The sequence below is a fragment of the Orycteropus afer genome, unplaced genomic scaffold, assembly GCF_000298275.1.
Source record: "Orycteropus afer afer isolate SDZICR_OR568_19922 unplaced genomic scaffold, OryAfe1.0 scaffold01169, whole genome shotgun sequence".
Lineage (NCBI taxonomy): Eukaryota > Metazoa > Chordata > Mammalia > Tubulidentata > Orycteropodidae > Orycteropus > Orycteropus afer.
In genome coordinates, this window is record NW_006922756.1 from 44,973 (window position 1) to 56,535 (window position 11,563).

At 43.2% G+C, this 11,563-nt stretch overlaps 1 protein-coding gene across 1 annotated transcript; it reads left to right on the forward strand.

Annotated features, from left to right (window-relative positions):
• Positions 1-3,745: 3,745 nt before the first annotated feature.
• SLC7A3 (solute carrier family 7 member 3) lies at positions 3,746-7,631 on the forward strand. Its single transcript, XM_007958854.2, has 11 exons — positions 3,746-4,115; positions 4,338-4,496; positions 4,685-4,862; positions 5,050-5,162; positions 5,310-5,532; positions 5,691-5,830; positions 5,931-6,033; positions 6,270-6,436; positions 6,613-6,779; positions 7,258-7,366; positions 7,501-7,631. The coding sequence occupies exons 1-11, from the start codon at positions 3,746-3,748 to the stop codon at positions 7,629-7,631; spliced, it is 1,860 nt and encodes a 619-aa protein (XP_007957045.1).
• Positions 7,632-11,563: the final 3,932 nt, after the last annotated feature.

Consider the following 11,563-nt stretch of genomic DNA (forward strand, 5'->3'; position numbering starts at 1 on the left):
CAACCTTCTAGTTAGCAACCAAATGCCTTAGGCACTATACCACCAGAGCTCCTTTATCCTTTAAGACTCACCTTAAACCTTTGCCAACATCCCTCTCCAACCCCTTACAAGTAAAGCCTTCTTTATATATTCCAGTCTGTACTCATGACTTCTTTCTCTGAATATTTACACCACCAATTTGTCATTCACTGTTGTAATTGAATCAGTCATCTAATCCACGCAATCAAATAATCACCTAATAATAAGAACCACGCCACCAGAGACCCTTAATAAAATACATACTAATATATTATTTTGAATAGGTATTGAGTTCTTATTGAATATTTCTTATGTGTCAGGAAGACTTGACTTCATAATCTCAGCATCACAACTCTGTAAAATATGCATTTTATATCCAAACAATTAGGCTCAGAGACATTAAGTAATTTGCTCAAGTTCATATAGCTAGTAAATGGCTGGGCTAAGGATTTAACCTAGGTCTAATTCCAAAGTATGCACTCCTAACCACTATGAAATACTGTTTCAATTGTACTGTGTGTTTTCTCTCCCTAACTAGATTATTGGGAGCTCTGGTACTGTACTGCCTAAGGCATCTGACTGCTAACCACAGACCTGGAGGTTCAAACCCACCAGCCACTCTTCAGAAGGAAGGTTGGGCAATCTACTTCTGTAGTGATACCTACCGCCTTTTTAAAACTAGGAAGGCAAAGATTATATTTTACGTTCCCACTGTAGTCTCTTCTGTGCTATACTACCTGCTGTACAGTCAGTGCTCAATAAATACTTGATGAATGCCCAAATGGAAGTGAAGCTAACTGAAAATACCAATTATTTAAAAAAAGATTTGGACTTTAGACACATTCATTAGTGACATATCCATTATGGGTTACTAAAGGAAACATCCTGAGATGTTTTGGTGCAAGAGAATCATGCTTTCACAAAACATTGTGTTGGATGGATTATGGGTGTGACCCAGTGTTATCATTCTTACATTATTAGGCTCCTCTTCTGTTTCCTAGAAACCTCTAATCTAAAAGTGCCTCCCTAGGTGCTGGCCCTTTTCCCAGTTTGGCTTTGCTGGATGCCACACCTCCTCTTGTGCATTTGAATGAGGTATAATATTTACAGAAGACAGGTACTGAAGTTCAACAGACCAGGTTTTACCAATGAGATTGTCAACAAATAATTAGGGTGTGACCTCAGGCAAGTCATGCCCTTGAGCCTCAGCTTGTTCATCAGTAAAATGGAACTAAATAAACTATCCCTCCAGTATTCCAGTATTGTTTGAATTTAATATTTAATACTTTAACCTGGAGAGATTGGGGCCTGGGATGTAGATGGGATTAATAAACTGTGTACAGGTAAGCAGCATCATGATAAATGGAGAAAATATTGAGGTTGTCAAAGAATTCACATTGCTTGGTTCTACAATCATGCCAGTCAGGAAATTAGACGACATATAGCACTGGGCAAGTCGGCTGCAAACGAACTCTTTCAAGTGCTGAGGAGCAAGGATGTCTTTTTGAGGATTAAGGTTGCCTGACACAAGCCATGATATTTTCAATCGCCTCATATGCATGTGAGAGCTAGACAATGAATAAGGAAGACTGGACAAGAGTTGATGCTTTTGAGTTGTGGTGCTGGGGAAGAATACTGAAAGTACCACGGACTGCTAAAAGAACTAACAGATCTGTCCTGGAGGAAGTGCAGCTGAAATGCTCCTTGGACGAGAATGGCCAGACTTCGTTTCACCTACCTTGGTCATGTTGTCAGAAGGGACCATTCCCTGGAGGAGGATGTCATGCCTGGTAAGGTGGAGGGTCGACGAAAGGGGGGAAGGCTTTAAGGAGATGGACTGACTTGGTGGTTGCGACAATGGGCTCAAGTACAGCAAGGATCATGGAGCTGGCGCGGGATCGGGTGGTGTTTCGTTCTGCTGGGCATAGGGTCTCTATGAGTCAGAAATGACTCAACAGCACCTAACAACAACAACGACAGGTAGTAGTAGTTGAAACCATCTTCATTCTCTTGCTGACTGCATCTAGAAACGCCCACAGTTAAGGATGAGAACTAAGGGGTCGAACTCAGACAGCTGTTCATAATCTGACATGGTTCTTAAGAAAGATTTCAAGGGAGAGGGAAACTCGTGTAGAAAGCTAAGGAAGACTGGGGGAGAGTAAGGTGGAGATTCCCGTGCTGTTTTCTCCTCCCCACCCAGCCCAGAAATCACTGATTCTGACCAACAAGGCACAAAGGTAGGAAATCCCACAGGGTGGGTCTTTGCACTGGAAGCCTCCTATTGTCCTGCTCTGCCAACCAGTGAGAAAAATAGTAAAAGGCTGCTCTTACCCTTTCTTGCTCCCAGACCCGCCAGGCTCAATATCGCGGTTGGGAAGGTGTCTCCTGCCCCACGCACTTCGTTTTGCAAAGCTGAAGGGTGTGTGGTATGGTGTGGCGTTGCGTCGCATCGTGGTGTGTGTGTGTGTGTGTGTGTGTGTGTGTGAAGGGAGGAGGATTGGAGGTTGGTATCGCATGACGTTACTGGCTCCGCCTCCGGGTGTATATAGGGGATGTTTGGCGCACCAACCCCAAGCAGCAGCTTTGAAGCCCAAGGAACTGAATCCAACTAGGTTTAACTCAGCTCACTGAACCAGCTCCGGGACTCTATGTTCCCTGGGTTTGCAACCGCTCTTAGGTAAGCCTGGAGGCCCACAGGTGAGTCGGAGGGGGACAGCGAGGGTCTGCACATACCTAGAAGTCTCTGGCACACCATGGAATGTAGTTGCATCAACGGTGCTTTGACCTGTTGCTGGCAAAACCCCCGCGCCAGGAGTCAGGGCTCTCATCTTCGCTCTTGCGCTACTGTTTCTAGATGGTGGCATACGAATCTGGGAGCTGAGTCTCGGAGCATCGGGCAGAACCCCTCCTCCTTGGCGGAGAGGAGGGTGAAGCTATCTCCGGCTGCTTTCAGCGCGTCTCCAAATCTTTAGATATCAAAGCCCCACCTCAAGGTTGGTTGATGTTTGATGTGTCAGCCTAGAAGTGCGAGAGGAAATGGGTGGAGGGCACATTTGCTTAACCCCTCTGGGTGACGGTACCGTAAGGTACGTGATGTAGGCTTGGTGAGGAAAGATGGAATCCAGTCGGTGATCACTTTTGATCTACAGCCGCCGTCAGTTTCCCCTCATTCCGACGGGTCTTGGGGGCCATGCCTATTTTAAGCCGTGGGGGAGCGCTCTGGAAAGGAACGTTTAAGTATTGGATGTGAGAAGGGGGATCTACCCAGAGTTACTGGCCCCTCCTGGGTTGAGTTCTGTTTAATTCCCAAGGAGCCACAGGCCAGGAAACAGACACAGATTAGGGTCCGGGCTCTCTGGGTTTGGGTCTAGGATAAACCCTATAGTTTCCCAGCCAGAGAAATAAGAGAACTAATATTGACTGAGCATCTACTAGGGGCCAGCCACTGTGTTATAGGAGGCTTTCACATGCCTTTTCTGAAATTAAAGCTTCCAAAAACCTTATGAGTTATTGTAATTCCTACTGATATACAAAGAAACTGAGGTTAGAGGTAAAAGGACTTGCCTTTGTCTTTTCAGAGCCCCACTTCTATCCCTCTCCATAGTTCCTTTGCTTGGTCAAATGGGTTTTGTGATTTGCTCTTAGCACTTAGGGAGAATGAACCCTATTGAAAGGCTTTTGTCTTGTTTTTCACCAGATCTTAGCATCCTCTTCAATTACACCTAGAATGCTGTGGCAGACACTTTGCCGATTTGGTCAAAAGCTGGTACGCAGACGTACACTGGAGCCAGGCATGGCTGAGACTCGCCTTATCAGATGCCTGAAAATTTTGGATTTAGTGGCCCTGGGTGTGGGCAGCACTTTGGGTGCAGGTGTGTACGTCCTGGCTGGTGAGGTGGCCAAAGATAAAGCAGGACCATCCATTGTGATCTGCTTTTTGGTGGCTGCCTTGTCTTCTGTGTTGGCTGGGCTGTGCTATGCAGAGTTTGGTGCCCGGGTTCCTTGCTCTGGTTCTGCATATCTCTACAGCTATGTCACTGTGGGTGAACTCTGGGCCTTCACTACTGGCTGGAACCTCATCCTGTCCTATGTCATTGGTGAGATGGTGGGGCAGGGAGGGAACTGCAAAGCCAGTGAAGGAGAAATTGTTTTCTATGCACCATTGTCTTGGTTATCTTAATTAAGTTGCTGGTTTTGGTTCTAAAGAAGTAAGAATAGGTGGAAATGGTAGGGATTTGTGTGAGACTGGTATGGAGGAGGGAAGAAAAGTTAAAAAAAAAAAAAGAGTTTGACACCCTGTTATACCTTCTCCTCCACAGGTACAGCCAGTGTGGCCCGTGCTTGGAGCTCTGCTTTTGACAACCTGATAGGAAACCACATTTCCCAGACCTTGCAAGGGAGCATCTCACTATATGTGCCTCACATCCTTGCAGAATATCCAGATTTCTTTGCTATGGGCCTTGTTTTGCTGCTCACCGGTGGGTCAAGGGACAGGGATAATGATGGAAGAGGGGGAGCAAGGAGCAGGCCTGGAAAGGGCTCTACAGAAGTGACATGGGTTGGGGAGAAGAGAAGCTGGGAAGGAAAGGTGTGCCACATAGAAGCAGGGAGATAAAACTTGGGCTGAAGACTTTTCCCCAGGGTTCTGAATGCATTTCTCCCACAGGATTACTGGCTCTGGGGGCTAGTGAGTCGGCCCTGGTTACCAAAATGTTCACAGGGGTGAATCTTTTGGTTCTTGGCTTTGTCATCGTCTCTGGCTTCATTAAGGGAGACCTGCACAACTGGAAGCTCACTGAAGAGGACTATGAATTGGCCATGTCTGGACCCAATGACACCTATAGGTTAGGAGATTCACTCTTAGTTGCTGCAGATCTGGAAAAATGGTTGGGGACAGGAGAATATGAGCTAAAGGCTTCTGAATTGGAGGTGGGGAGGAATGGGAGCCTGGGCCTTGAAGATAGCTAAATAGTGTTGCATTAGAGAAAAAGGACACACCCTTATCCTTTTCCACCACTTATTTCATTCTAGCTTGGGCCCTCTGGGGTCTGGAGGATTTGTGCCTTTCGGCTTCGAGGGGATTCTCCGTGGAGCAGCTACCTGTTTCTATGCATTTGTTGGTTTTGACTGTATTGCTACCACTGGTAACACAGTCATTCCATTCTGTCTGGGGCTTGGGCAGAGTGTTGCTCAGGCTGCATGGGGTGGTAGAGCAGTGTCCCCACTTCCCTAATTCAGAAACTTGTGCCCCTTCCTATCCCTAATTCAGAATCTTGTGCCCCTTCCTGTAGGGGAAGAGGCCCAAAATCCCCAGCATTCCATCCCCATGGGCATTGTGATTTCGCTCTTCGTCTGTTTTTTGGCATACTTTGGTGTCTCCTCTGCACTCACACTCATGATGCCTTACTACCAGCTTCAACCTGAAAGCCCCTTGCCTGAGGCTTTTCTTCATATTGGATGGGCCTCTGCCTACTATGTTGTGGCTGTTGGCTCACTCTGTGCTCTTTCTACCAGGTCAGTGTCAAATGTTTGTTCTCTTCTACTGCCAGAGTCTCAGATACCAGAGAATACCCCTTTGGGCTGTGAGGGAGAGGCAGAGACCCCTTATCCACACAGGCTTGGGAAGAGAGATCTCAGCCAACTCATTTCATTGTGGGCATTCTCCTCTCCAGCCTCTTGGGGTCTATGTTCCCCATGCCTCGGGTGATCTACGCAATGGCAGACGATGGCCTCCTCTTCCATGTCCTTGCCAGGATCCACACCAGCACACACACTCCCATCGTGGCCACTGTGGTCTCTGGCATTATTGCAGGTAAAACATCCTCTTTCTTCCCTCCACAGTTTTACCAACTCCTTTAACTTTACTGTTCCCTTTTGTCTCTCATTTCTTGTTTTCTGCTCCTCAATTTTAGCAATCATGGCATTTCTCTTTGAACTCACTCATCTTGTGGACCTCATGTCAATTGGGACCCTGCTTGCTTACTCTCTGGTGGCTATTTGTGTTCTCATCCTCAGGTGAGACTCCCTTCCTCTGCATCCTGTGATTTGGGTTTGTTTGTTTGTTTTTCTTGCATCAGTGATAGGAATCTGCTCCTCCTTCCTCATCTGCCTTTATAATCCTGGCTGTCTTTGAGAAGTCTGGGTATTCTTCCCTGCAAAAAAGTTGTGAAGAAGAAGCTTAAGCTGCCTGGGAGGAGATGGTAAAATGGTTAAGAGTTGTCCTTAATGCCACCTTCCTATTCTTGCCTTAGGTATCAGCCTGACCAAGAGATAAAGAATGGGGAAGGTGAAGTGGAATTGCAAGGGGAGAAGATACCTGAAGCAAAGAAGTTGACTCTACAAGGACTATTTTGCCCATTCAGCTCCATTCCAACTCTACTCTCTGGCCAAGTTGTCTATATCTGTTCCTCCCTGCTTGGTGAGCAGTGGGACTTTTTGGGGGATGGCTCTAAGATCAGAATGATGAAGTGGGAGTGTGTGGCATTTAGTAGCTGAAGTACAACTAGAGAGAACCTCATCGGAACATTGAGCATAACATCTTAACATACTGATCTCAAGAGTTGGTTTTGATATCTCTCAATCTGACTCTTAAAGCTCTACTGCTGACTGTCCTATGTCTGGTGCTGGCCCAGTGGCCCATTCCACTGCTTTCTGGAGACCCAGTATGGATTGCACTGGTTGTGGTGCTCCTGATGCTCATTACTGGTATAACTGGGGTCATCTGGAGACAGCCACAAAGCTCTATTTCTCTTCACTTCAAGGTAAATGACCTCTCTGTGTTCCCCCACCAATCCACCTTGGAAGAATAGGCTCCAGATACCTTGAGGGTTTTCTGAGGTGATAAATCTTTACAGAAGTAGTTTGGCCCATCTTCCTTCTGCAGAGTGGCTGGTGGGTTTGAACCACTAACCTTCTGGCTAGCAGGTGAATGCCTTAGGCACTGAGCCACCAAAGATCCTTAATAAGGTTCATCATTACCTTCAATTGGACAAGAAAGGAAAGATATAGGAAGTACCTAGGCCAACAACTTCTCTGACTCTTTTTAGTTCCTTTACAGTTCCTTTTCACCAGATTCTGCTTACCCTGCTAATCTCATATGAGGTATTCTAAATGAGTGAATACTGAAATACACAGCATGAGTAAGGGTTGGATTCTCCCTTCCCTAGTCTAGGTAAGGTAGAGGGTCTCTTTCTAGGTCACCCTGTAGTATTTATAAAGAAGATTTTACTTTGTTCCCAGGTTCCTGCTTTGCCTTTTCTCCCACTAGTGAGCATCTTTGTGAACATTTACCTTATGATGCAAATGACAGCTGGCACCTGGGCCCGATTTGGGGTCTGGATGCTGATTGGTAAGTATCTATTTGGAGAGTAGGCCTCCTGAGTGTCCTATCCCAACTCCTTTCCCTCCTGATCTCAAGTAGGAGACTTATTAAACTTTAGTAAGTTAATACTTTTTCACCTCACAGCTACCTTTTCCCACTAGGATTTGCTATCTACTTTGGCTATGGGATCCGGCACAGCCTGGAAGAGGTTAAAAGTGACCAACCCCCTCCTAAGTTTAGGGCCAAAACTGTAGATCTTGCTCTCAGTAGTCCCTGTGCCCACTCAATTTGACATAATCACACCTGACTGCTGTCTGGTCCCCCTGCACAATAATGAAGATGATGCCTCCTGACCCCAGTCAGAGTTAGGCCTCCATAGGATATTGGTAGGGACACTAATAGAACTCTGTATTTATTCGAGTTAAGGATGTGTCTTTGTGGTTCTCGTCTACTTTTTTTTACTTGTCTATTTTTTTATTGTGCCTATAATTTCTTATTAGCTTTAAATTATTATTAAAATAAAGTAAAAAAAATAAAACAACTGTGTATGTTCTGCTCTATGCTTGCTGGGGATGATGTACAGCATGAATTCAAAGTGAAGAGCTTCAGAAAAGGTCTTATGTTTGCCCCAGTCACTACAAAAACAAGCATATGTTGTACCTGTGTTGACTGAGTTTGCGGATGGTGATGTAAATAGTTGTCAACTCTAATCACACTAAAAGGAATGATCTTGAGATATATTTTCCCCTTCCTTAATTAAAGATCAATTCTGAATAAGCAGACAGCAATATTTGTCTCTGAGATTTGGGGGTGGTCTCTGATTTCAACATTGGTATTGGTCAGGACCTACATTGAGACAGTTGTCTTCAGTTCCACCCTGTTGGACCAGTCCCAGACTCCTGTGACTGCTTGGGCAACAGAAATTTTGGCTGGAGTGTTTGGCACTGTTGAGAGGAGGGTGGGCAATTGGGGGCTTTGGTAAAGGACTGTATTATGCATAGATACTTATTGTTATAGAAGTAGTAGCAGAACAGAGGTCAGAGCAATATTTATTCAATTAGCATAAATGGAGCTTCTATAAAATTCCAGGTGCTATGCTGAGTGCCGTGGATAAAACATAATAGTCTCTTCCCTCAAGGAGCTCACAAAATTGTCAGGCAGACAAGCAGGTAAACAACTGACTACAAAACAATGTGATTTGTACCAGGGCAGGGATAAGTGCTAAGTGCTGTGGAAGCACAGCAGACATGTTTGACCTGAATAGGTACAGAAGAAGTGGATTGAGGAGAGGACTTGTCTATCATCAACATTGTGCACATATCATAGAAGTGTGGAAAAGTATATTGTAATTGAACTATGGCATATAGTTTAATGTGAGTGGAGGGCAACCTATATAGGATAATGGTGAAAGGTAACAGCATCTGAATGGCCTTGTATGCCCTACCAAGGAATTCAGACATTATCTTTTAGATGGTGTGTGAGGGAAGGCTTGGGGGAAGGTGGAAGTCACTGAAGGGGAATGATTAGATTTATCAATATAGCTGCAGCATGGAGGATGCCTTGGAGGAAGGTGGAGGAAGATAGGGCATGAAGATAATAAAGTCAATTGCCATTGAGTTGTTCCAACTCATAGCGACTCTATAGGACAGAGTAGAACTGCCCTATAGGGTTTCCAAGGCTGTAAATCTTTATGGAAGCAAACTACCTCATCTTTCTCATGTGGAATGGCTAGTGGGTTCAAACTGCCAACCTTTTGGTTAGCACCCAAATGCTTAACCAGTGCACCACCAGAGCTCCTTTTAGGGAGATAGTAACTACTATTTATTGAGTATTTATTATATACCAAATACTGTACATACAGTCTCATTTAGTCCTTTCAATAACCCAAGAAGTAGGTGTTATGGTAATTATTTTTTATAGACTAAGAAACAGGTTTTGGGTAAGAAATGTGCTCAAGGTTACATAACTTGGAATTATCAAGGCCAGGATACAAAGCCAGTTCTGTCTGACTCTGCAGCCTGTGCTCTTTAACCACTGTGCAACTTTGCTAGTAGTAATTAGGTAGGAGAACATTACAGTCATTTGGGCAAAATATTTTAGAGGTTTTTTTTTTTTTTTTTTTTTTTGTCAATTGGGTGTAGGAGGTAAGAAAGAAGTGCATGATTTAAATTACTCAGTAAAATTCTTGGTAAATGATCAAATCATTAGTCAAGATAGAAAGCATAACAGGTACATTTGGAGAAAGATGAATTCAATTTCAGATATGCTTAGTTTATAAAACATAAACTGAGTTTACAAAAATATAAATATGTTTATATAAATGAATTTAACTTCATATAGTGAGAATATATGATAGGTAATTGGATCTTGGAGCTAAGATAGAGGTCTGTGCTAGAGATAAAAATTCAGGAAGGCCATCAACTCAAAGGACATATAGATTAGTATGTGATAGAAGTTATGTGGGCCTAAAAATTTCCTTGGGGCAAAATAAAAGCAAAAGAAGAAAATATTTTGCAGCACAAATGATATAATTTCCTTTACATATAAAATGTTCTTATGAATCAATAAGAAAGAGATGAATAATTTGATAGAAAAATGAGTAAAGAATGTAGACAATTTTCAGGAAAGGAATATAAAACACCACAAGCACAAGAAAAGATGCTCAACCTCAATTATTAAAGAAATGCAAATCAAAGTAATCATGAGATCTAATTTTTCATCTTACAGATTTGTAAAACAAATTTAAATGATTCAGGGTTGGCCAAGTGAGGGGAAACAGTCAGTCTAATGCATGATGCAGATATACACTCTTGTAACTTTTGTGGAGGGCAATTTGAAAATATTATAACTGAAAATGCATTCCTTTTGATCTGATTATTCCACTTATAGAAATTTTAAAATTTACATATTTATAAGAATGTTTAGTGCAAATTTATTTTCAATAACATAATACTTGGAAGCTACCAAATGTGCCCCAATGAAGAACTAGTTATATAAGTTACATTAATTTGGTGATATAGTTAAGCAGCCATTAAAAAGAATGAGATACAATTGTATGTACCCATAGGTAATGTGGCAAGATCTCAAATATTCCCTAATAGGTAGAACCAAACAAAATTAAGCAAAAAAAAAAAAGGTGCAGAACATATGTGTGAAAGAACAAAACAGGATGTAATTCTATATAATTTTTTTCTTCTGGGAAAATATGCAAGAAAAGGTTCTCTTCTGTCCTTTTGCATTTTTTTTTTTTTTTACCAGATACAAACATTACTTTTTTCATTCCTTTTATAATCATCATCATAAAATATTGGGGAACATTAACAGTTAAGGGATAGAGGAGGAGAACTTTGAAAGGGATGGAGAAGGAATGACTAAAGAGCTAAGAGAGGTGGGAAGATGGAGTTGTACCTGGATCCCACATGTTTGTTCCCTCTAGCATCTCCATTCTTGAATAACTAGGTAAAGCAGACAAAAACAATGGTATTGAGCTGTGGGCAACTAAGGAGAAGATAAGGTACCAGATTTGGTGGAGGCAGAGAAAAAGAGCAGATTAAACAACTGGGAAAAATAAACAAACCTGCATAGCCAGCAGAGAGATGGAGAGAAGGAGAAGCAGAGGTCTCATTAGCAATATAGAAGAGACTGGCAGAAAGAAGGAAAACAATCATGGAAACCACAGAGGAATTGGAGACTCAGACTACCTACACCAGGCCTATTCAACACCAGGCCTATTCAACGGAGACCTTGGAAGCTGAGCTGAGTGAGTAGATAACCTTGCTGAGAAACAGATCAAAACCCCCATTGGCTTTGGCTGCCATGGAGTTCAGAAAGAAGTGGTGGAAGGGGGAAGGCTCCCTCCAATTGGGCAGAGCCCTGAAGCAAGCACACAGCACAGGCTGAGATTCAACAGTTCCATGGCCACTTTTTAACACAGAGTGGACTGGCGTTCTGGGTTTTTCCAGCTTCTTGATTCAAACAGAAAGTGGTGACCATCTACCCATTGGGTTCTCTCTCAATTTTGAATGGTTGGTCTTTAATTGACAGCAGTACATCATCATTAGTAGCCATGCTAGGGAGACACAAACCACACTGCCTGAGCCAGCAGCACCTCATCCAAAGACGGAAAATGGGGACTTGCTACTGGTGCCATTATTTATTTATTTTCTTTTTCTCTTTTCTTTCTCTCTTTTTCCTGTTCTCCCTTGCCTCATCCAATAGAAGGAA